Source organism: Ambystoma mexicanum, chromosome 9 (assembly GCF_040938575.1).
Source record: "Ambystoma mexicanum isolate Mex_15411 chromosome 9, UKY_AmexF1_1, whole genome shotgun sequence".
NCBI lineage: Eukaryota > Metazoa > Chordata > Amphibia > Caudata > Ambystomatidae > Ambystoma > Ambystoma mexicanum.
The window spans coordinates 1,289,403,471-1,289,430,493 of NC_090931.1; the positions used below are offsets into that span (position 1 = coordinate 1,289,403,471).

Genomic DNA, 27,023 nt, shown 5'->3' on the forward strand with positions numbered 1-27,023 from the left:
AGAACCTATTCCAGTGGAAAGTGTGGATGGTAGCCCTTTGGTTTCCGGACCCATCAAGGATCAAACCAATCCAATCTTGATGAACATCTCTGGCCATCAAGAGATTCTCACGTTGGATATCATTCGGGCAGCCCATCATCCAGTAATTCTAGGATTACCGTGGTTAAGGAAACACAACCCGTTCATTAACTGGACAGCTGTTTCTTTCTTTCTGGGGTCTGAATACTGCATCACCCATTGTGTCAAAAATCAACAAAAGGTGATGGTTGACTCTGCTCCAGTTCCCTTGAATCACCAGTGGCTAACCTCCCTTAACCATGTATCTGGGCTTCCAGAACTCTATCATAAATTCCAGGAAGTTTTTTCTGTCTCAGAATACGCTCAACTTCCCCCTCACCGTAGGGATGACTGCTCTATAGAGCTGGTTCCTGACCAGCCATTACCATTTGGGCGAATGTATATCTTGTCTGAAAACGAAAAGGAGGTCCTACGTGAGTATCTTAGAACCCATCTTAAGAATGGACTGATCACCGAATACACTTCACCTGCGGCTGCCTCTTTGTTTTTTGTTTCTAAAAGAAACTCTACGGAACTCCGCCCGTGCATAGATTTCCGTCGGCTGAATAAAATCACAGTTCCTGACAAATACCCTATGCCATTAATACCCGACATTCTTGAAGCGGCCAAAGGGGCCAACATTTATACCAAATTGGATCTCAAGGGAGCTTATCTTATTCGAATAAAACCGAGTGACGAATGGAAGACAGCATTTAAAACTCTGTTTGGACATTTTCAATACAGAGTGATGCCTTTTGGATTGTCCAACGCCCCGGCTATTTTCCAAAGGTTTATGGATCACATCTTTGCAGATCTTCTACTTCATAATATGGTCGTCTATTTAGATGATATTTTGATATTCTCTTTCAATATCCAAGAACATCAGAAACCTGTTGAAAGGTGTTACGGCGGCTCCAACAAAACCATTTGTATTGTAAGATAGAGAAATGCTCCTTCCACCAAACTCAGGTTACCGATCTAGGATATGTTCTTTCGGCCGAAGGAATAGCAATGGACCCTGGAAAGGTCTCTGCTGTCCAAAACTGGCCCACTCCCTCTTCCGGCAAGGACATTCAACGCTTTGTTGGATTCGCTAATTTCTATCGAAGGTTTATTCCCGAATTCTCAAGACTTACTCAACCTTTGACAAATCTACTTAAAAAGGGGAAAAAGTTTTTATGGTCCCCGATCACAGACCAAGCATTCAATAAGCTTAAGGAGTTGTTTACCTCAGCTCCTATCCTGTTAACACCTGATCAATCCCGCAGGTTTATTGTTGAAACCAATGTCTCACAGTACGCTCTAGGAGCAGTTCTACTTCAACTAGACGATTCTAATCAAGAACGCTCTGTAGCGTATTTATCCAAGACACTTGCTCCTGCCGAACTAAACTATACTGTTCTAGAAAAAGAACTCTTAGCCATCAAGTGAGCCTTTGAGGAGTGGCGTCATTTACTCTTAGGAGCCAAACATCCTGTTGAAGTCAGGACAGATCATCACAACCTCCGGATTCTGCAGTACGCACAAACCTGTAATAGCCGCCAGGCTCGCTGGGCTCATTTCTTCGCTCCATACAGGATCACTTTCTCATTTATTCCCGGAAGGGATAATTCGAAGGCGGATGCTCTTTCACGGAAGGAACACCTTCCCAACAAACTTTTCAAGACAGAACCCATCTTTCCCCTGATGGCTTCAGGTTTACAAACCACATCAGATTTTCTGTCGCGACTTAAGGTCCAATCAAGGCACATTACCAAGGACCAACTATCACTTACCAATAAAACGGCTTTGATCAAGGAAGACAATTGTTATTTTCATGGAAATAAGGCATTCATTCCCCCTCGACCACTCCAGAAAGAAGTCTTGGACATGTGTCACTCTTCACAGATAGCTGGACACCGTGGAGTCCTGTCAACTCTGGAATTGATCTCAAGTTTTTTCTGGTGGCCTACGTTCTGGCCTACGTCAAGGAATACGTTGGGTCCTGCCCCGTCTGCCTACAAATCAAGGTTCCTCGAAAAGCACCTCTTGGGGAATTGGTAAAGATGCCATTACCCTCTCGCCCTTGGCAGATAATATCAACAGATTTTATTGTTGATCTTCCACCTTCAGGGGGTTGTTCCACTATAATGGTAACCATCAATACCCTTACCAAAATGGCTCACTTCACTCCACTGATAGGAGTACCATCGGCAGCACAAATGGCCCTCATCTTTATCAGTAACATCTTCACCTTACACCTTAAGCCGGTCAAGTGGCACAGCGAGTAGAGTGCTCGCTTTGACACCCGTGCAGAGCCTGTTAACGCAGGTTCGAATCCCGGCGGGGCCAAACTCAGCCTTTCATCCTTCCGAGGTCGATAAATGAGCACCACACACCGTGGGTAATAATAAGCAGCGCTCGGATACCTGAGGGTTTGTAGCGCTATATAAAAGCCTAATTATTATTATTATTATTATTATTATTATTATTATTATTATTATTATTATTATTATTATTATTACATGGTTAACCCGAGACTCATCTCTGACAGGGGTTCACAGTATACCTCACGATATTGGAAGCTTTTCTGTTCACACCTCGGTATTTCTCGGGCTCTCAGTTCAGGCTATCACCCTCAATCGAATGGCGAGACTGAGAGACTCAATCAAACTTCGGAAGGATATCTCCGGGGCTATGTTTCTGCAACCCAAGATAACTGGAAGGAACTCCTGCCCATGGCCGAATTCACATACAATAACTCATACCATTCTGCCATTAACACAACTCCTTTTCATTGTACATATGGATTCAATCCCACTTCTTTCCCGATAATGAAAAAATCCGAAACCAGATTTCCAGATGTGGACTCTCTAATGCTCCAGATACGTCACGGACATAGTTCCGCCTTGACCGCATTACAAAATTCACAAGTCAAAAGGAAATATTTTGCAGATCGCCACAGAACCCCAGCCCCTGTGATCAAGAAAGGGATCTGGGTTTGGCTATCCTCTAGATTTCTCCCTCGCCATTTAGTACCATCTAAGCTTTCTCCTCGATTTTTTGGACCTTTTCAGGTTATTTCAACGATTGGTACCGCAGCTTTTAAACTCCGACTCCCGACCTCCTCGTCCCGGATTCATCCTGTTTTTCACATATCACAATTGAAACCAGACAATAGAAGTATTTTTCACCCTGTGGTCTCGGTTCGTCCTCCCCCAGAGATGTGTGAAACCGGACCAGAATACGAAGTCAAAGAAATTTGTGACTCTCGGTACCATCGGGGTCGGTTACAGTATCTTGTGGACTGGAAGGGGTATTCTCCTGCCGACCGCACATGGGAACCTGAGACTGAGATTCATGCTCCCCGCCTTATTAAGAAATTTCACCTCAAACACCTGTCTAAACCAGGAGGAAGCAGGTCTAAAAAGGGGCATACTGTGATGGTTTCTAATGTGCATTTCGCCTTCCGACCTATTTCCAACATGGCCGCCACTTCTGCACTAGGAAATTGCCCACTCCACAGTCTAGTTGAGACGGATTCCAAGATGGGGCCACCGCAGCGGTTACCATCGCTAGCGTACAGTGCAGGCTAGTTGTTAATTCCCAGGAAGCCTCTCAACCTTCCACCATCACTTCCTGTTCACTCTCTTATAATCCAGCGACAACAGAAGGAAGATGCGTTGCTACTCTCTCAGGAGCCGGCACACGCTTCGTAAGTTCGCCTCACTAGGATTACAAAGACATTTTCTCTCAACCATTTTTGTCTACTTTACTCACCTTCTTGTTCTCCATTCCTCCCTTTTATTTCAGAAGGCATTACGGAACCTTTCATTTTCATTTCCGGCATTTCCGGGATCGATTCTACTTCTAAGCACTCTTAGACCCGGAATCTCCTCCATACCTCCCTCTAGGGAGTCTCTAGGTACTAATCTATTTTTAATCTTACTTCTTCAATCACTCCCGGCTATCGGACTTCTGTTTCTAACTCCTCATCCTTCCTCTATAGCAATACCTTGTTGGGAACCTCCAGATTTTCCTCATCCACTCAGGCTGGCTCAAAAGGACTTGGAAGTGAAAGGGTAGGCTTTCTCCTAGTTCATCCTACTCTTATAGAACTAGATACATCCACCCTAAATCTTACGGGTCTTTTCTTTCCCTCATCATAGTGCCATCTTACTTTTGCAACACGACGGAGATTCCTTACCTCTCCGCACTCTTCATGTTTAACACATGGTAAGCTCTTAGAACCTTCTATAGGAACTTCTCCTTTCCTTACTTTCAGGAATAACTGTGCTCATTTTACCCACTATATTTAGCTCAGTTTCAAAGGCCTCTCGTCTTAACAGCCAGAAGAATACCCAGACCAGCTTTCTCACCGGGTCTCCGCAGGAAGACAACGCCCACCAGCAGCTCTTCCAGGGTTTTATTCCCCACGAGGGTTTCCCTCCGAGTTTCACGAAGGACAAGCTCTTGCAGGTCCTTTGAGGAGTTCTCAGGGGGATTTCTCTTACTCTTCGAATATCCACCAGGGTTTCTTCAGACATCTGTTCACCCTATATATCCCCAGGTAGGTGGTTTTTTGTTTCTTTTCGGAACAATTTTGTTGTCTTTACAAAACAGTTAACATATCGCTAATTAACACAGATAATAAGATCCTTGCGAAAATCCTAGCCGACCGACTGCTACCACATATGCCGGCTGTTAGGCAGAATCCTGTGCAGTGCCCTTAGGGACCACTACACACAATTAAGACTACAAGTGGTAGTACAATTTCACCTTTGGTACAAGCCTCTACTACACAGAAAAAGTGGTAGCAGTGGCTGGGTAGTCAGACTAATCTCAAGAGCAAATGAGCAGTAGTAGAGATTACACAAAGGACTACAATTACTGTGACTCAAGCAAACACTGACTCAAGGTTTCTGGTTAATAAGTTTAATACATTTATTTTTAAACCATCTGTTCATAAAACACTTCACTTCTATTAAATTAAAACCACACTTCAAATACACTACATAAAACCAATTTCCTTCGTGCAGATCAATTCAAGGGTAAGTACATTGAGATTTGACAGACAGGTATTGTGAAACCAAGCCGTTACCAGGGCTTAATACGCAATCACTTTTTGACGGTAATGACAGTTCGGTCTTACTAAAGAAAGGCATACCCGCGAGAAGAAATGTTACCGAAGTCAAACACACTTAGCACATTAATTAACACGAGAGTTGGGGATACAAATCATAGGCAATACTGTTGTCAAGGCACATAGAATTAGAGGACACTTTCTAAAACGTAGATAAGTCAATAGCCCTGCACCAGTGTCAATGGAACAGGGGTCTTGTTGTCGAGGATCACAAGGTTAGAACATTTCACGATTCGAGATTGCCAGGAGTACTTGGATATTGTCAAAAGGGAAGCAAAAGTTATAAGAGGGAAGGAGAAAAGGGGTTCACCCTAGTTCCTCAAGGTCGGACACAGTACCTTATTCGTTTGAAGAAAAGCTGGTGCCACGGCAGTTGTTCCTGGTAGTTCCTACTCACGGTTCCTGGAGCTTCAGTCGTGGGGACAAGGACGACGTCTGGAGCGATCTGCACTACCCATGGATGATGCCAGCAGCAGCAAAGCAACGGTGAATAAAAGGTGCGCTCCTTTAAAACAGGAGAGGCTCTTCAGATGGCTAACCGGACCACTAGAGCTGTGTGCAGCGATTTCGACCAAGAAGAGGATCCTCTTTCTGTGGAAGGTGAGCTGGTTGATCCCACCAGGCAGGGGAGTTGCTAGGTCTGGAAAAGACCCGGGGCTAAGCTGATGTCGGAACTATTGGGACTGGGGGCTAGCTAGTCTTTTGGCTGTAGCTCCTGAGATTCTATCCGGGGCTACAACCAAAAGATCAGGGGCTATAGCCCCCTTAGCCCCCCCCCCTAGCAATGCCAATGCCACCAGGCTCAAGGGAAGAAGACTCCAGACTGGATCTTCTCTTGTCATTGAAGGGTAGATGGCTCAGGACTGCAGCAGGGCCTCACCGGGACTCGGGAGTGCAGCAGCCATCGTCTTCTCCGCTTCTCTTCGGTTCCTTGCAGTTCCAGTGGCGACTCTGACTTCTAGCCCCCTTTTATGCCAAAATCCCCCATTCACACAGCCTGGCTGTCAGTCACTCAGCAAGGGGGTTGTCCAGCCCGGACAACCACCTCAGCCAATGAACACAAAGTGCGACTTGGGTCTCCAAGGAGACCCTGTGCAGGGGGTGACTACACCCCTCCCTCACATTCAGCCCACCTAGACACCCAGGCGCCAGAAGGAGGGCTTCTCTGGAGAAGCCCGCCAAATGACGGTGAACAAAGAAGGCAAACCTGGTTTGCCGCGCAAAGTAAAACACAAGAAAGATTTTAACAAGAAGAAATGGCGACGAAACCCAACCGGAGCCAAATTAAAACCAATATGGTCAAGCGGCTTTCATGTTCGAGGCTACTATATTAGCCTAAAACATGACCACGTTATGTAATATAACCGCGATAGAAAAGTTAGGGTAGATACCACTGTGACCAGCCAAGTCATAATGTTGAGGGAGCGAAACAAAGCTCCAAGAGGTACAGATAAGAAGGGATGGGAATTAACCCTTTCCAATACTCCATGTAAGATGGGGGTACTGGATCTGTGGTAAATATGACTATATAAAGTTAATGGCAACTTTACATGTTTCTGGGGGACAGTAGTCACCCCAGAAAAATGGAGTCATTGGGAAGTCTAAAAGACAACCCTGTGTCATTGCACTGAAGGTGCTGTGTAACACACAAAAAAAGTCTGGCTCATGGAGTGGTGTGGCTCTAGAGCCCCATATCACACAAACAGTAGAAATACACATGGCAAAACACATGTAAGAGTGGGAAAAAGGTTCACACTCTTACCAAGTGGAAAAAATAAACCCCAGAAATCCAGCAAAGCTGCTGAGGGACTCGCTAGGTAAGGGAAATTAGCCATAGAATGAGAATTCTCCCCAACACCGGCACTGCTCCTTCCCGACCAGGCGGCTTCATCCCTGGCAGGTCCACTCAAAACAATCTCAGACTATTTTTTATGCTGTTGCACAATGTGAATACCGAAGTTCCCATGGCCATAGCTGCACTAGATGCTGAAAAGGCTTTCAACTCAATAGAGAGGCCCTTCCTATTTGAGGTGCTTTGCAGATCCGGACTGGGTCTGGTGTATCTATAACGTATCAGACTGCTTTATACGGCCCCAAGAGCGGCAATATACACCAACCGACAGCAGTCGGAATACATTTTTCCATCACATGGTCGACGACAAGGATGCCCTCTCTCGCCCATTCTGTTCTCTTTGGCCCTGGAACCGGTCACCTGTATCCTCAGGGAATACCATGGCCATCGTGGCATTAAGTTTCAGTCATATGTCTCCATCGTCTCCCTGTACGCGGATGACATGTTGCTTTATATAAAACATCCATGCGATAACCTACAAGCATTAGTACAAGCAATCTCACACTTTGGCGACCTTTCAGGTCTCAGAATAAACTCGTCCGAAGGAATGCCACTGACCCCGGGAGTATGCCAACGTGATATATCCAGGGACTTCTAGTGTTGCCCCCATGGGATACGGTATCTAGGGGCCCAAGTGACCCTATTCCCTGTTACACTCTACACAGAGAGCTATCTGAATACCCTTGAATTTCTGCAACATAGAATCGAGGGATGCTCCTACTTCCACTGTCCCAGGCGGCCAGGAATCTCGCTGGCAAAAGTGGTCCTCCTCCCTAAATTACTATACATTTTCAACAAAGTCCCCACCTGGCCCTGGTCTTGTCTAGACTATGTTCCTTGATGATTCCTTTAGTGTGGGCCGGCAGAAAGGCCAGAATCTCATACGCCACCCTGACCTTAACATATGGCCTAGAGTATCCAGACATATTGCACTACTTTCTGGCCGCCCAGATTCAATATTCAGCATGGTGGTGGTCCCCATCCCCTGCACTACCTCACACTACAATAGAGAGAAGGTGATGATGCAACTAAATGACGTGAGAGGTTTGGTATGGGAGGGGCCGCGCTCAGTGGAACAATCGGAGATACAGCCAGTGGAAGTTACTGGCAAAGCCTGGAAACACCTGGGTCGTCTGGTGGTCACAGCGGTCTGCCACTCCCCGGGACTCCCAATGTATGCAGTGAGGGGAGTCCCGATTACTCATGAGAAGCTCTTCAGCCATCACTTTGAGAGACTAGGGGTTTACACATTGGGAGATCTCGTGGAGGAAGGGCAATTCATCACCAGGGATGCCCTGAGGGTGAGGGGTGACTGGAACTCAGTCACAATACTGTTATAATACTGGTTGCGTGCTGTGCTTCAATATAAATGGCCTGACTCCACGAGCACCACCACTACCCCCACCCCCTCGCCATTGCTTCAATATGTTTCTCAACCTATTCATGACGGGAAGTTGGTCTCTTCTATATACAGAATTATTAGATCCCTGAAGTCCCCCCCCCATGTACACAACTACAGAGTTCAATGGGAAGAAGCACTAGGTAAGAAGCTTGCAGACCCCCAATGGAAACTCAAGCTCTTTCCTTGAACAACCGTCTACGCTTGTCACACTTTAAATTCCTACATGCACACTACTCCCCAGCAAGACTACACCATTTCTACCCAGGCAGGTCCTCCTCATGCAACAGATGCCGTAGGGAAGGAGCTGATTATTTTAATATGGTTTAGGCATACCCCCGCGTACAGCAGGTCTGGGAGGCGGTGGAAAAGGCTGTAGTTGAAATGCTCCCTACACCACAGGAGTACTCGGATGAGTTGTGGCTACTGGCCCTGATAGAGGATGGCCCCAGGGCTGAGAGGAAGTTTCTTGGCATGGCATCAGTGGTCGCCAGATCGCTAATTGATACAACATGGGGTAAGGGAAATACCCCGAGTGTCCAGGCATGGCTAAATTGTTGAGAGGAGGAGCATATGCAAAATCTCTACCAGCCTGTGGTAGACCCCTGGACTATTGAGCCCTCTCAGATACATGTCTAAGAGTATGGTGGACACCGACACTCCTTGAATGCTTTTGAACAGTCAGACCTAACAGAGCACTAACCTATGGTAATGTCTGAATTATGTTATTTACTGTACTGGGCCTCCCATTTTGACTGATCCATCGATGTAACAAATGCTAGGTATCGATTGTACTCGTATGTATGCCCTCAGTTGTAGCTCACGGAATGCACCGCCTGGGGTTGTGGGTGGGACGGTTGTGGGTGGATGGGCCATGTGGCCCTGGAGTGGGAGGTTTGGTTCATTGTATCAAAAACAAATAAAAAACAAGTTTTATTTAAAAAAAACACCAGTAAATCATTCCATGGTCCTGTGTAAGGGTGCAGAAGTAAGACTCTGACACTGGGGCGTGGGGTACATGATGATTGGCATAAAATGTTATTCAATGGTAAAACGAAAAAGTAAAGCTTATCTTGCCCTAACTCTAAAGGGGGATTCCCTGCCTCAACTGAAATAACTAGTGTCAGAATTTCCAAAGCAAAATGTACAAATGTCCAATGTCAGAATCCTATCTCTGTCCTTCACATCGAAGTTTAAACTAAAATGGAAGTTTGATCTTTCCAACCCAAAGGAAGTAGTACCCTTCCCCTGGACAAAAGACAGTTCTGGAATCTTCAGACCTTGAAGAATTGAGGAACGTTTCCCTTCCCCGGCCTTGTTCAAGCTTCTCGTAAAGTTCAACAACTGTTGGTGGAAATTCCGTCCCATGGTTAGCCTTCTCAGGCTTTTTTTTTCTGTCCTTAGGTACTGGACCCTGATTGACTGACCTGGTTCCTTCTCACCAGATACAGTTGCACACACAAAAGGAGTTTGGACGTGTTTCCAAACTCAAGTGGGTCCTTGACCGTGGTTGACAGACCTGGTTTCCTCCCACCAGGCACTGCGACAAAGAACAACCTGGTGGCACTCCCCAAGCTGTGGTGGGTCCCTGGCCCTGGTTGGCAGACTTGGTTTCCTCTCATCAGGTACTGCGACAAGGAAAAATGTTAGGGAGGCGCCCCCTATTTGTTGGGGTCTCAGACTCCTGTAAGTACTCCTGAGCCTTGTCTCTTTCCTTGGGGTTCCCAGACCCTATCTTCCTTATTACCCGAACCTCTCAGGCTCTTACCAACAGCCCAATTACCTCTGAGTTGCATGTGGGCTCTCCGCTCCGGTGTTTAAATTACATTTGGGGGATTCCCAAGATGGCCGCCGGCAGGAGAAGTCTCGTTTGAGTCACGCTCTCGCCTGGCCGCCAACAAAAAATCACTACAATGTGAAGATTTCTGTGCGGCTTTTACACATCTATACGCCGGAACATCCCGCGAAGCGATGTGAGCAGAGCCGTCTTTGTATCAGCGGGGAAACGCGAGTTTGGCGAAAGAAACACCCGTGAGAAGTGGCGGCCCCTCCCCCACCGAGGAAAATCCCACCAGGTTGCGGCGACTGTGGGCGGCGCTGGGAGATGAGAACGGCACACAGGGGTCTGAGCCGACTAAAGGCACATATCGCGTGCCGTCAGGTGCATCAAATAAACATACTTGATCCGTAGGCAGCGGACTCACGATTGCCGGCTGGAGGCCGTGTCCCGGGGTACGGGCAGAGCGGAGGAGCGCGTTGTCTCTCTCTCTCCCACTGGCAGGGACAGCAGGGGCCTGCGTGCGGGCAGCCGGGGAGGAGCGGGTGACAGTGGGAAGATCGCCCCCCCCCACGGGGGGGACACACAACAGAGGGACGCCGTCGGGGGCTGGGGTGTCATCCCTCCCCTGCAGAATCCACAGCGGCGGTGATGGCCGCGAGGGGGAAGTGCCAGACGGAGAATCGGCACGGAGGAGCTGAGGCAGCAGAGACGGAGAATACTGGAGACAGAGGTGAGTGTGCAGATATAAGCACTCCACCTCTCCCCATCGTGCGTGGACCTGGGCAGGCCTGATCGGCCCTCAAGCACCGCTCCAGTACCAGAAGCGCAGCGGCACCCCTTCACCGCCCTCATTGCCATCGGAGAGGCGCTGTGCAAGGGGGGGGGTAGCCGCTTCAAGGGTGGGGAGTAAGTCTTTGCTGGAAAAAGGGCCTCTCTGTGGACAGCACTGGGGGGGCAGCACTGAAACTCTGCACTGAGGTGGCACTAAACACGGCGCCCCAGGGGCCGTGCTCTCCGGGGAGAAAACACAGAGCAGGGTGAAGTCGCTCTCCAACAGAAGACAATACGATAGCTCCCACATCCAGCACAGGGAAGACTGAACAGGCCCCAGCCCACGAACTGGCAAAGATGTCAAGGGTTAAAGGGAAGGGGGGAGCGTCACAGACCGCATCGCAAGCCCTCCGACAGGATCCTAACCTGTTACAAATGTGGTCCACAGAAGCATCACTGACACAAAGGACCGGCCGGGTGAAGAACCCGTACCAGATATCACCTCCCCTTACCAGAGCTCTCTGCAGCTGACAAAAGATGAAATGCGGGCCTGGTTTCTGGAGCTTCAGGACAAGTTCATGTCCACGGTCCAGAAACAGTTTACCTCAATGAGGAGTGACATGAAGCAGGCGGTCCAAGAGCTAAGGTTAGATGTGGCCAAATTGGAGGAACGGACGGACACCCTTGAAAGAATTGTACAAAATGCGGAAGAGGTAGCGAAACAGTGCAGTGAAACACAGGAACACCTGGTCAGGCTGACCCACAACCTGGAAATTGAATGTGAGGATCTCGAAAACCACTCCCGCAGGTCCAATATCCGCATAAAATTCATGCCGGAATCTGTGTTGGACAAAGACCTGAAGAGTGCGGTGCAAGAAGTCTTTGGGGACATAATAGAGGAGCAAGACGCGGAGAGAATTGGGTCCTCAGCGTGGGTCCAAAAAGATCGGGGGCCCCAGGAGAGAGGCCAAGGGATGTGCTGGCTGCCCTATCATTGTATCCGCAAAAGGAACTGATACTAAGGACGGCAAGGCAGCTGGACCACATAAGGATGAATGGGGTGGAAATCCAATTATATCAAGACCTGGCCTCGGCGACACTTTTAAAAAGAAGGGAGATGGCCCCTTTAGTGAAAGAACTGGTGGCGAAAGAAATCAGATACAAGTGGATGTTTCCATTTGGCCTTATGTTTGAGTGGGAGGGTAAACGGAGAAGAGTGACTACCTGTGAGGAAGGACTCCAAACAATGGGCCTGCAAGCGGAGGAGGGCGGCGTAAGGGGGGACAGGACTAGGGGAGATCCGCACAAGAGGCCTCGGGGATGGGAGGTGGTAAGGCACATGAAAAAACAAAATGGTGAGGGAAAAGCAAGACACCCTGCGGGTTAGAAATAGAAATCTTTAAAAGGAACATAGAGCGGATGGTCTTCAGAATGGAGAAGGCGGGTGTGGACGGTTTCGAATGAATCACGGAATATTATCTACGTGGCGGCCAGGCAGAGGTTCTGGAGAGGACACTATCTGGGTCTGCGGGAGATGTGGGGTTTAGGATTCCCTGCACAATTAGTCCTGAGTCATGAGAGGGCAAGGAGCGATAGGCGTAACGCCCTAGCAACCTTAGGTGCCTGGGCCCTCCTCGGGATCAAAGTTGAGTTTCAGTTGTAAGTTAAACAGGTTAGGGGGATTGGGGGTGGGAGAGACTCAGGGGGGGAGGGGTGGGATCACAAATAGCGGGAAGGCAGATTTTAGCAACAGAGTAGACGAGATGGTGAAGTTTAGAATCTTCTCACTAAATGTAAGGGGGCTGAATTCGCCGGTGAAGAGGGAAAAAATGGAGGGACTGGCTAGAAGGGAGAAGGTGGATTTTCTGCTCCTCCAGGAGACTCATGTTAAAGCACAAGATAAAAAGATATTTCTGAAAGGGTACAAGATATGGGCGCAGGCGAATGCGGGGGAAAAAAGAGCAGGGGTGATGATTGCAGTGAGGGGGGCATTGGGGCAATCCTCGTAGATACACAGGTGGACAAGGAGGGGGGAGGTTTGCATTTGCAAACCTCACAATAGATGGCTTCTGGATTACCCTAGCGACTATTTATGCGCTAAATACGGGACAAGATGGTTTTCTGAGAGACACCCTAGGGAAACTAGAGGGATTCGCGAAGGGGGAGATAATACTGGGAGGTGACCTAAACCTAGCCTGGCAACCTAAGCTGGATAGGAGTGCAGGGGGAAGTCATGTTCAGGGAGCCCCATCCAAACAACTAAAACAAAAGATGGACGATTTGGCACTACATGATGTCTTGAGGGAAAAGAAGGGTCAGGCCAGCGGGTTCACGTTTTATTCATACATGCATAACACGATGTCAAGGATTGACTACTTCTGGGTGTCGGTGGGTCTGCTGGGGAAGATCCAGGGAATAGATTTGGGCGCTATTACTATTTCAGATCATGCTTCATTATGCCTGGACTTCCAGATCCCAGGCAGAGGAGGGGGTCTCTGGAGATGGAGAATGCCTCCAGACATTCTGGTGGACATTGTGTTGGGTGGGACCGTGGGGGAAAAAATTAACAAATACTTTGACCTAAATGACAATGGAGAGGTACCGCTGGCGTCTGTTTGGGAAGCCTTTAAGGCAGTAATACGAGGGCACATAATAGCCCTAAAAGCCATCAAGGACAAGCAGACCTATGAGTGGGAGAGGACATTGGAAAAGAAAATAGCAGACATTCATGAGGAATTGATAGCTCATCCCACTAGAAGCCTCAAGAAGGCGTTGAGGCACGTGCAGGGTCAATTAGATATGCTCCGAAACCAAAAAGCAGAGAAATCCCTACTGTACATAAAGCAACGTTACTATATCAAGGCCAAAAAGGCGGACAGGTACCTTGCAAGACAACTGAAAGGGAAACAAAATACATTGGCAATATTGAAAGTGAAGGATGCTAAAGGAGAGACTCGAACATGCAACAGGGGCATAGGGGAGGCCTTCAAAGCCTTCTACCGAGACCTTTATGCGGCGGAGCACCCGAACGAACATGAACAAGATAGGTTTCTAATATCGGAAGAGGACAAAAAGCTCCTGGACGCCAGGATTACAGAAGAAGTTGTTCATAGGGCAATAAAGGGCCTCCCGAACAATAAGGCACCAGGTCCAGATGGCTTCACGGCCCCCTTCTACAAAAAATATGCGGACATTCTAATCCCGATACTAACAAGGCTGCTCAATACATTCAAGGATAGCAGTAATATAACCCCATCTATGAACGAGGCGAAAGTTCTAGTGTTCCACAAAACAGGCAAAGACCCCGCCCTTCCAGGCTCTTATCGCCCCATTGCCCCGATTAATATAGATGCAAAAATATACACAAATACTCGCCGCCAGGCTGTCACCCCTCCTCCCATCCCTAATCAACACTGATCAATCAGGTCTTATTCCCGGTAGACAAACTCATGATAACTTGAGAAGGATTATCCACTTGGTAGAAAAAATAGGCTTCACCCACACATCATCAGTATTGCTCTCTCTAGATGCCGAAAAGGCTTTTGACCGGGTGGAATGGTCCTTCCTCTTTTTAGAATGCTGACACATGGGGTTTGGGGACCAATTTATCAATATAGTAAAGGCCAACTACAACTCCCCATCGATAAGAATAGCAATAAACGGGGAAGTAACGGACAAGGTCGAGATATCAAGAGGTACGAAACAAGGTTGTCCCCTCTCCCCTCCCCTCTCCTCTATGCTATCTTCTTAGAACCCCTTCTAATTAAAATAAGGGAAATGGCAGGGGTAAAGGGGATAGAGATGGCGGGCAGACAACATAAAGTTATTGCATACGCAGACTATATGCTGCTAGCTCTGGAAGATCCCGAGAACTCCCTAGTACTGACCCTAAAAGAACTGGAAGAATTCGGGGGGGATATCCGGTCTAAAAATAAACAGAAATCTTGCTCTTGGCGGGAGATAGGGGGTCTCTGGGCAAAGTGGCGGGAAAGCTGAATCTAAAAATAACAGAATAAGGCATTAAGTACCTAGGGGTGACACTCGAGAGCCGGGTAGACCAGATCTATAAAAACAATTATCCTAAACTGCTGGACAGTGTAAAGAAGGACCTAGACAGATGGTCTCCACTTAGGGTCTCCAATATCCAATCCGGGTGACAGAAAACTGGTGTCAACACTATACCACTTCATTAATGCGCCAGAAGAAGAAATAAAATGGACATACATGAAAAGATGGGAGGGCACGCTGGGGGCGGACATTTCAAGACAGCAGTGGGAGGAACTGTGGGTCAGTATCCCAAAACTCACCCGGGCCGTCTAAACAAGGGAAATGTGGCTCAAAATCATCACGCAGTGGCACTACACTCTAGAACAGATCAAATCTATATATCCGGAAATGTTGGATAGCTGCTGGAGAGGGTGCACGGAAAGGGGCACATGGAGCATATCTGGTGGGAATGTCAGGGTGTGAAGGGTTTCTGGAGGGAAGTCCAAACGGAAATGGCAAAAATATTTCCTGTTGCAGCACAAATGGGGGAACGGGTGTGATTGTGCGGATTAACAGACCCACAGGCCAAAAGACTCCACAAAGCACAATGGAGAAGTTTCGTGGGCTTAGTTATTGCAGCATGGGCCACAATCGCCCAAAACTGGAAAAAACAGGACCAGCCTTTAGTGTTTACTTGGCTACAAAAAGTTTGGTCACAAATGACAATGGAAAAGAGAACACACCACCTCCAGGTTCAGAAGAACTCCTTCACGAAGGAGTGGGGGGCGGTGTTGGAGTATTTAAGGTCGGACTATATGGAACAATGGTGCCCGCACAATATCAAAATCTCAGACATTTTTGGCACATCTATTTTCTAGAAAATAGAACGGCATGTGATCCTACTCTTCTGGGGGGTACAGAGGGGGGGGGTAAGTTTGTGGAATTGATGTTCTGATATGTTTTAAGAAAACAATAAAAATATGTTTAAAAAAAATTACATTGGGAAAGTATTTAAACCGCATTGTGAAACCTAGCCCTTTCTCCAACTATACTTGACTCTCAGACCTAGGTGTGTTTTTCTCCCGTACCTCTACTGCATTGTGAAAGTAGTGCTGTCTTTGGTTTTGTCTTCTTAGGAAAGTGTTCATCTAGCAAACTGTTCTACTATTGTCTGAGCTCTTGTCGTTTTGTATTGTGTCCTTCCCTAGTGTTCTCCCCGCCTCCACCCCCCTCCAACCCTCTTTCCTCTTCTCTCCCCACCCACTCCATGGTGCTCGTTGTCTCTCCCAGTGCTACAGATAAGATTTTGAGGTGGGAGTATTTTACTCCCCATTTTTAAACTTTGAGAGTAAATGCGATTTTTAGAGAGTAAAAATTACTTTTCTCCTTTGCAAGAGCGTAAAATCTATGTGACATCTAACTGACGTGTGCAAAAACTGTATGGAAATCTCTGCATTGTGACAGAATACACCTTTCCTTATTTCTTGAAGCTCTGGCCATTCCATCTCTCCAGTATATATTTAAAGGTTGAAAACACAAAAACCTAGCCAATTACAGAGTAAAGCACGCATGATTTGAATTTTGTATTTTGAGGTTTGATAGCAGAATTGTCTTTTGATGTTTAATGAAAGTCCTGGAGCTATTACTACCTATTGGTATACCAATATTATGATACAACAGTGCAGAGAGGCAAGGGCTCCATGCTAAATTCTATACCTATTCTCAAGATCAAATGGTTATTTATATAGCGCTTTTGGTATAGCGCTGTACATAGTACATACTTAACACAATTATCACCAAACCGAAGTCAGTACTCCTTTATGGACCTTGAAAGGATGAAAGGTTAAATTGGCCTTGCCGGGATTCGAACCTGCAACCTACAGATCACGCACAGATCGCAGAAACAAGTGCTCAACCAGGTGTGCTATCTTATTGGCTAACATCCTTCAGAGGTTGGTTAACTGAGTATCGACTGAGGTATAATAATCACAGTGCCTAGATGTTGACGAACCATGTATGAAGCGCTACATAAAGTTAAATACTTATCTGGATTATCACAGGGACATGTTTTCCTGAGTTTCTATTTCAATTACAAATGTAACTTTCATTTGTTTGTTTTTGAACAGTGCTTGCACTACCTGGAGAGTCAGGTTTTGGATGTTTTAATTGTAGTCTTGAAGATTTGAGAGGCTAGAACAACTGTGATTGGTGTAATAACAATCACTCGCCCTTGAGCAAAGACTCTGCTGCCACTGACCATTTATAGTAATGTACCCCATTGACTGCAAGCTTAAATGGATGTAAACTAGACTGTGCATAGTCATAATTTTACACAGTTTTTATAATTAGTGTAATTTAAATTATAAGTGTAAAAAAGATCTGCCTCAGCATGATTATGCAGACACACAGGAACTCTGAAAAATACAATTCTGCAATACTGGTTTGCTTTCACTGGAGAAAAAAAAATGTTACAAAATATTAATTCTCAATTGCAACTTAGTTTTCCATCTTATTAATTTTACAATCCTAAAATGCTAGGAAAATAAATATGCACAGTGCTTCTGCTTGCTCCATGAGCAGCAACACAGCAGAGGCTGAATGGAAATAAACCATTCATTTTATCACAGTGTGCCCATTCTTTTTTTTGAAACTCTTCAGAGAAACATATTCTGTTTCAGGGGCTTTTCATCATGGCTTGCAATTACATCCATGTAGATAGAAATCAAAAGAAACCTTCTGGTTTCTGTCAAGTAACCTGACCGTTGCACTGCCCTCTGCTCTAAGCTTGTGTGTAAATGTACACAGGAAAATAATAAAGCTGCTGTATTTACAAGATTTTAATGTGTAAAAAGGCCTGGTATGCACCTTATCTTGAGGCCTGGTCTCTCCTATCTTTTCTAACTGCTTCTCTATCAACTATCCTGCTCTCCTCACTAAATCTGGTAGGAAGACGTTTAAAAAGGACATCCTGGTCTCCAACCAAGGTCTCCGTATCGCTGACGCCTATACCAGTGCTTCCTCCAGGCGAAACCTCACCTACAGCCTCTGTCGTTCCCTCGCCAGACCTATGGACTTTTCATATGGTCTCTGTGCTTTCTCTTTTCTCTTCTTCTCCCATTAATGGTGGCACTCGGTGGGAGGATCTTCTGGCCTCCTTCCACTCCTCTAAGGTCATCATTAATGTTTACTTGAATGGTACCGTCTTGGTCCAAGGCTCTCAGGCCAACCTTCTCCTCTTTGATAGATGCTTCCCGTGCCTCATCAATTTCCTTTCTTCTCCTGCTGTCCCATCTCTTCCCTCCACGGCTTCCTTGCCTCCCCCTGCAGTCCCCTCCTTGGCTACCTTGCCCTCTCCTCCTTCCTCTCCTGGCCCCCCTCGGGCTTCTACTACACCTCCGTAGGGCGTACCTCTTATTTGTACTCCTCCCCGGAAGTCTTTCAAGGACGGCAACCTTCTCCATATTGCTACTCTCAATGCTCGCTCAGCTGTCAAAGACTCCACTGACATCTACCGCCTCCTTGACGAACTTGACCTCAATGTCCTCTGTCTCACCGAGACATGACTTTCTGCCAGCTCTGTCACAAGCTTTGACACTCTCCTCCCTGATGACTACAAGATCCTCTCCGCGCCCAGGTCCAATCGCCCTGGAGGGGGTGTAGCTCTGATCTTCCCTGGGTGGATCCCTGCCTCTGTCATTCCTACGCAGGCCTACTCCTCTTTCGAATGCCTTGTCTGCAGTCTCTCTCTCTCTCTCTGTCTCTCTCTCTCTCCTCACTCTGCAGGGCACACTCCGAGGATCGTCGGGCGGGAGCGAGGTCACTGCATCCGATCCAGGCGGAGCACCCGGTAAGAGGCGGGTAAAAGTGAATTGAGCGGACACCCGCCGAGGCGAGAGGTGCTTTGTAATCACCTTTGGGGGTGTGGGCGCTGAGTCCTGGGGCGCTCTGGGCTGTCCCGCCGCGATGCCTCACCGACTCGACACACGACTGGACAGAGCGATGTCCCTCCTCGAGGGCAACTGAGTCTACGGCGGCCGGTTTCTTCCCTCAGTTGCAACTGCCCAGGGGGTTCTACGCGGCACCTGCATTCTGCATGACGTACAGCGGGCCACCTTAAAACACCAGTGCCCTGTGGTCCCCTCACTCCAACATTCCACGTAAACAGACCGCCAACAGGCATCCCCCACACTGGCTGGGATAGTCTCCCAACCTTGTATCAACAGCCAGCACATCTCTCAATACAACCATAAGCCTCCACCAGGCACAGGGAGAGAGAGCCTGAGCACAAGGCTGCAGAGAATGATCCCACAGTAAGTCACTAAAGGGGAAGGCTATCTCCAAGAGGCAAAGAGTGGTAATTGGAGTACTGTGGGGATGGGGGAGCCCTAATGTTTTTTTTTTCTGCTTTTATATACTGTTATTTGACCACTTTTTGTCTCCTACATTTGTTCTTTGTGGTAGCATGTGTTGGTATGAATGAGTGTGGTTGGATGGTTGCAGTACCTCTAGCTAGGTAAACATTAAATCTTGCGAGGGATAGGGGGAAGAAAAAAATGTTATTTTTGTCCATGCAATGCCATGTCCCCCTTTGTTGTGTATGTATGTTTGCCAATCTTTTTGATTCTTTGATTCCATAAATAAGTTTCTGATTAAAACTGTGTTCAAAATTATAGTGTTTGACGTCTAACTGAATTCAAAAATGAATTTCTAGCCATTCTACTTTGTGAAACAGTACAGCGGCTCCCTTCTTTTTGTGTTTTTTCTTTGGCCCCACAGGTCCCTGTCTTCAAATAACAGTGGGTTGATCTCTTTTTTTTTGGATATTGTAACGCTCACCTGATTCCCGCAGAGGCGCCGGTCTTGACTGGGTGAATGCCGTATCTTCAAAGGTGATGTGTAACACACGGTTGGCTCTTTGGGCTGGACCTCTGTGCACTGTATGTCTGACTCGAAGAGTAAGATGTCTGCAGATAGAAAATATGGGATTAATGAACTGGGGTTATTGGGTGCCTCTCTCCTCTTCCCTTTCTCTTCTCCTGTAGAACCCCAAAGGTTAACGCCCTCACCTTAGGTAAGTGAACGCCAAGCTCTCCATCTGCCTCGGGGGAGGGTGCCGTAACCAGTTGCTTCACTGATAAGGGTGCAGGCCTCTTGACCTCAGAGGACTGCTGTCCGTCGTTAACTGCACGAACGGTAAGTTCTGGGCACTTCAAATGTCTTAAAAGTCTTTTGTAATGATATCTCTTGTTTTGCAGGGTTCCGGCGATGGCGGGCTGATGAGAGTTGAGGATCGAACTCGCGTGAGGAATAGAAGCGCCTGGAAGCACGTAAGTAAGCGCTTGTAGCCTGCTTCACGATGCGCACTAACTGTCCCTTTTATCTTGCAGGTACAAGTTCGGAGCTTTAGAGAAGCTGAAGGGTGCTGGAATACCCACTGGATTCGGCGTGGGAAGGAGTAATGGCACGTGAGTAATAAAGTTGCCCAATGTCTTTAAACGCACCTTCTTTTGTCTTTCAGATGCGGGATGCAGCGCCGAAGGCCTCCGGAGCGTGCGAAGAGCTGGTAAGCTTTTGTCTTTCAGATGCCGGAATGCAGTGCGAAGACCTCCAGAGCATGCGAAGAGTAGGTAAGCCTTTGTCTTTCAGATGCCAGAATGCAGCGCAAGGCGTTGGTGACAGCCGATGGACCAGGTAAGAGATGCGCTGCCACTGAAGACCGTAGTGCTAACCTGTTCTTTCTTTGTCTTTACAGGTGCTGCTGAAGACTGGATTCCAGGATGGTAAGCCTTTGTTCCCTTAGGCCCAGGATCAGAAGCAGAAGACACGATGAGCGTTCTGCTGCAGAGAATGCAGAATAACGCAAAGCAAGATTCATCCATCGAGTGTGGTTTAAATAGCCTCCTGTAGTGCTTAGGTGTCTCCTTCCACAGCCACGCCTAGGTAAGAAAAGAGTTCCTGCTTTCCAGAAGAGTTCCAGTGTTCTGAACCTAGGGAGTGGCTCCTATCCCACCCAACAGGAAAAGTAGTCCCAAACAGAAGAGGATCAGGGGTTCAACTGGCAGGTAAGTAAGCAGCATGGTCTGCTGCAGGTAAGTCCACCCAAGCATTATGAGCCTGGCGCTTCCAGCGCTGGGACTGGGCATCTTTATGAGCCTGGTGCCACTGGCGCCAGGACAGGATCCAAAAGGCCCCAATTGGGACTGGCTGGCACTCGGAACTGGGGTTATAGGTCTGCTTCCAAGGGAGTCGGGCAAGTCCTGATCTTTTGGAAGCAGAGATCATGACAGATATGGCCTGCTGTGTAATCACAGGCCACGTCCCAGTTCATGTGAGATTTGGCTGGCATTTTTCAGATGCCGGTTTGGCAGTCAGACAACTCTGCGGGCCCATTGTAGATAACGTTCTTGTGTCTGTGAATTTTGCTGAGCGTGTTGAAATTGCTGGAGAGCTAAATGGTTTGCTAACGCTGGTGTCCCAATTCTGGTCCGTGTCAAGTAGTGTTGCTCTGGGGCAAAAAAGTGTGCAGTACAGGAATGGAGCAAGAAAAAGTGGTACTCATTTCATGCAAGCAGGCACAAATGGAAGGAATAGGGACTTGGGCCCTTCGCAATCCCACAACCCGTCTCTAGGGCTGGGCTAACACGGGTGAAAACACCTGTAAGGCCTCCCTCCCCAGGCTGAGGGGGGTCCCCCTCCCCTCTTGACAGGGTCAGCATCCCGACCCTGTCCCACTGCGTGCAAAGCATAAACGGCGCAATAAGTGAAACCATTGGAACAGGGTAGTCCCTTGTCTTTTCCAGGCGCAAAAGGTGGTCTCCTGGAGTTCTCAGCATCTGAAGATTGGGAGGAGGAAGGGGAAGTGGTGGTGGTGAAGCCACTCTCAATTCCCCTTTTTTTATTTCTAAACCAGCAAGCCAGTCACAGCAGGTTTACAAGCTTGAAGGTTGTAATGACACTATGGCTAAAGATTTCTCCTTTTAGAGGTCAATGAGTGCAGGGTACAGAAAAGACGTCAAGACCCAATGGCTGGTGATGCACAAGAACACAGGCTCACCCCAGTCCAAAGGCACAGCATGGTGATGTGCAAGAGCCAGCAGATGAGTATGATCAGTATGAATATCCTTCAAAGCAGAGGTCTGCAACCTGTGCCTTTCCATATGTATTTGAAGATATTCATTTGATCCCTTATCCTTGACTATGCTGGCTAGGACTGATGGGAGTTGTAGTCAATCATCTGAGAGACCTCTGGTTGCAGGCCCCTGCTCCGGAAGAGGACATTCTCAATACTAGAAGTACCCTATGGTTTCCCCAGATGATGAGAATCCCCCAGTTACACTCTCTCCTACAGAGGATCAGTTTCCGTAAACAGCCTTTCTGATGAGAGCGTCAGGTAGATTCAGTATTGGGGTGTAGGAGGCCGAGGGCATGGGCTTTATTGAAGAAGTCCTAGAGGAGATGAAGCTGTTCTCGCATTGTATCCCCTTGTTGAAATCCATCAAAAATGGATTACTCCCTCGTTACTTAAGCCTGTAGCCACGAAGGCTGCAAATCCGAGAATAGAGAAAGAAATAAAAGCAGTCTACATCAGATCTCTTGTACATACAGGGCTAACCCATTCCAGATTCGTCCAGTTCCACTCAAAAACTGAGCACTCTGCAGATAGAAGTAAAAGGATGTATTCCTTTGGGAGGAAGATGGCTACTCCAGCAGCTATAGGTGTCTGCATTACCATTGCCACAGAATTAATGGAATGGTACATGGCATGGTACATTCGGGCCCAGTGGGACAAAATAGAGGCCTTAGCCATAAATATTCCAGATGCACTGCAGCCAACCTTCTAAAAGATTCTCCAGGAAGGGACGCAGACTGCAAACAGTCATCAAGAATGCCTGCAATGCCACAGAAACGGAAGGGTGTCCGGTTGCAATGGCTATTCTAATCAAGAGGCATGCACAGGGTTTTAACCTGAGACACAAGCAACCTTATTGTGCAAGCCAGTAGAGGACTCTCTACAGTTTGGCAAAGCCCCAAAACAAGCTTTAGAGGAAGCAAAAAAAGGACATGACATGCTGAAGACCTTAGGCCAAATCGCAGGAAGGCCATTCCAGCTGCATGTTGCAGCCTCCAGCCATCGCTCCTTTCATGCACTATCGTATGGGCAAGCCTTAGGCCAATTTAGCCATCAAGCAAGCAGTGGGTGGTTTACCAGCACAGTGCCTGCAGCACCGTGGTCGTGCATGAAGTAGAGGCCAAATCTCGAGAGGGGGCGGCCTCTGCCTCCAAGCAGTGACTTAAAAATACAGTCCCCCCCACTCCCCATAGGGGGAAGATTAACATCATTTACCCACGCATGGGGGGGGACAACATCCAAAAAGTGGGCACACACTGCACAATAAGGGAAGGGCATTGTGCTTTACTTCTATTCTCTAACCAAGAAGCAAGAAAATGTCACAGGATCATCTTCTACTGTTACATAAAAGCTGCTATCACTCTTCAACCAGCCAACCAGGTAAACACAGGTATTTTACTCTCTGTAGTTCTTCGTGCCCAAAAAGGACAAAACAAAGAGGCACATACTCGCCCACAAACCAGTCAGCAAAGCCTCAAACGTTCAGAATGACAACTCTCCAAGAGGTTATTGCGCTCCTAAAATGGGGGATTACAAGGCAGCGTTAAATCTGGAAAATGCATTCTTTCATATTTCTTTTTATTTAATTCATGTGTATATAAGTACTTAAACTTTTTAGACAAAATCTTATACATTCAAACCAATAGATACAAAGTACTTTCAATGTTCTCAGGGTACTGCAAGTGTAGAAAATCGACAATTCTAGTTCAAGGGGCTACCTTTTACGATTGCATCACCACATTGTGTGCTCATGAAGATACTTATAGTGGGGGTAGCACATCTGGCCCACCAGAATATACATGTGTACCCTTATCTGGACGACTTTCTACTAACTGGAGAATACAGCAATATGATCCAAAATTATAAGCGTCTCCTCATTCTTTCCAGTCTTTGAGAATTTCAACCAAGACTTTTTTAATCTCGGTTATGCTTTTAAACAAAATATTTTTGTTGGCAGAAAGTAAGTGAAAACATACAAATGCATAAAAAAGCATAACATTTGTAAAATAGAATTAATGACAGGTTGTCAAACATTGTTTAATTTTGGGAGCGTAACTAATCACTAATTTTAAATTTTTTTCTACTGACATACCAGGCCTATATTATGACAAAATGTTTATTTGGATAAAATCTCTACAGAATTTTCATGCAGAGATGTTTTTTGTTGACACTTTTCTTTTAAGGAAGCAGCTGGTGACTCCATATTGTGACACCCTCCGGAGCAATCCCTTGCAGTTAACATGCAGACAGGACCAAAAAGCAGTAGCTGTATGCAACCTGCAGAGGTTTTCAAAGCATTTGCCCCAAGAGTATCAGGTATTGTGCATTGTCTTGCTTCACCTATCATTTATAAAACGGCTACATACAAAATGCCTGTCACTTGCATTTAAATGTTTAATACAGGCAATTAAATTGTGGTTAGCTTTGTATGTTTTATGGTTACCCAATTGAAACAAAATAAAGGAAGTACTGCGTACCAAAAAATAGGCCCCTGAAGAAATGGTTGTAATTAGATTATTTGAATACTTTTTGGGCTGTTTTAAACAAAATGGAAACCTCTGATGCCCCTCTCCCATAAAATGGGATTTGGAAATGTGTTTGTCCATTCTGCTAGTCGATTATATCTTCTCCCATAGATCTAAGAATATCCACATAACATCCAATCAAATGATTACTGATTGTGGTAGATCAGAATTAGGAGACAAACAGGTTGACATTTATGCAGATGGTTTCTTAAGAATCACAATGCCTTAGCTGTCCCTAAGCCTTAATTCTCTGCTCTACACGATGAAGGAAAAGAAAAGTGTGCCTGTCAGGATGTCTTAAAAAAACAAGGAAATTCCTCTGTACCGAACCCTATGCAGACCTGAGATCTGTCCCTACCACTACAACAGAAAACATAAAGTTAACAAAAGTACACTTGGGGCCCTGGCACAAGCAAAAGAACAGTGGCTCGTTTCTGACCCCCACCCTGGTGGATCTGCTCGCCTCAAGTCACAGTCCAAGCAAGTACACTGAGTGTTGCATCAATCATTCTCCCCTCTGCACAGTTCAAGTAAGCAGAGTACATGTCTCTTGTCCTCTTTCGCATTTGGGGAACCTGGCTCCTGTCCGCACTCTTTAGTGTTCTTGCATTCCCTACCATGGAAACTCTTTGTGTTCTCTCCACCTGGGCAGTTGCTGGATTTTACCCCGCCTTGGGGGTCTCTATTGTCTCACCCTGCCTTGGGTGGTCTCCTTTCTCTTACCCCACCTTGGGGGTCTGGTGCCTCTGACCCTGCCTTGGGGGTCTGGTGCCTCTGACCCTGCCTTGGGGGTCTGGTGCCTCTGACCCTGCCTTGGGGGTCTGGTGCCTCTGACCCCGCCTTGGGGGTCTGGTTTCTCTGACCCCGCCTTGGGGTCTTGTTGGGCCTCTGCGCCTCCTTCCTAGTTCCCCGGAGCCACCAGGTTCCTCTGGTCTCCTGGGGGTGCTCCTCGAGAGAGACAGTAAGTTCAGCTGCCATGACACAGCTTCTTCAGCTTCTCTGCTGTGTTCTGCTTCAGGCGGAGCTTCCCTTCTCTTCCTGCGGCCTTCCGGCGGCTCTTTAGCGTCGGCTCTTTGGCACGCTAGTTGTCCACTTCTCGGTTGGTCCTCTGGCTTCTGCATTTCCACGGGCTTCTCTTCTCCGCCTCTTCAGATCGGATTGGCTCTTTTTCTCTCCTAATACTAGGGGGTGGGACTATCCATTGATCCCTCGTTCCAGACGAGGACGGTGAATACCGCGGGTTGGAAACCATACCAGTCATTCGGACAGGGAGTTTCAAGTTCTAATACAGTTTTAACTCCCATATAGCCAACAAAGATATTGGGATCTTGAGATAAGGGAGAGTATCTTGTATCCCTTTATGGGGATCTCCTGTCTTAGTGCTGCTCCTCGATAGTGGTGGTGGTTTAGTAGAATTTTCTTAGTCCTGTGATCGTGCTGAATCATTCATGATGGCTTTCAAAGGGATGTAGGTACAAGAGTAGTAGAGGTTGCTGTAGGGGGAGGAAGAGGGGCAGAGCTCTGGAAATTGAGAATTTAGGTGGAGCAAGCAGTGATTAACAAGATTTTCTTTGACGAGCACACTCTGTAGATGGCTAGTCTGTCCTGCAGTAACTTGTTCCAGGAACAGGGTGTGTAGCGTGATAAATACGTAAACAGAAGGGTATTGCTCACATGACATTTGCTCCTATTGAATTCATCTTTTATTTCTTTGTCTGGGATATGTTCAATTGTGAGCTAGAATTGAGTTTAATTATTTATAATACATACATCTTTAAGTAGGATGTGGCAGACGATTTGAAGGGGAACTGAGTGTGCCATCTGGAAAATGTTCCTCAGAGTGCATAGGTCTATTAAAATGGAAAGCTATGACTTGAACCTGTTTGAAAATGGGCAGAAAGTGTTCTTACATACCACTTTTCACCTCAGGCTAAAACGGGCGCATTAGGACGGATAGGCTCAGAGAACATATCCTCTTGAGGCATGTTAATATGACAGATACTGTGGTGAAATGGTGGAATAATCTATTAAGATTACCTCATGATTGGATTATTTGATGCAAAGAATTTAAGATCAACACTTTCGAACTGTACCATACCATTGAGCCACAAAAATGATAATGGGCACCATGCAAATAAGAGAGAGGATGGTTGAAGCAGGCCTTAGAAGTAGTGGATTGCCTCAAATGTGTGAGACTCGTGCTCGCACCATGGAAAGCAATGTATGACAGTCCTATTGTCTGTCCTGGTATACATTGAAAAACAAAACAGCTGTACAAGTTTGAAGCCCATTAACGTTTGGAATGCCAAAGGTAACACTTAACCTATTTTAAACACCAAACATATAACATAGCTTAATGGACCTTAGGCATTCAAAAGTGCAGAAGGGTGAAGACAAAACC

At 46.9% G+C, this 27,023-nt stretch overlaps 1 protein-coding gene across 2 annotated transcripts in view; it reads left to right on the forward strand.

The window, feature by feature from the left end:
* Positions 1–27,023, forward strand: part of LMLN (leishmanolysin like peptidase) — a 951,783-nt gene that overhangs the window by 575,173 nt on the left and 349,587 nt on the right. For both annotated transcript variants that reach the window (XM_069616632.1, XM_069616633.1), the window contains exon 13: positions 24,281–24,413. In XM_069616632.1, coding sequence (XP_069472733.1) covers positions 24,281–24,413 — 133 coding nt within the window. The remainder of the gene's footprint in view (positions 1–24,280; positions 24,414–27,023) is intronic.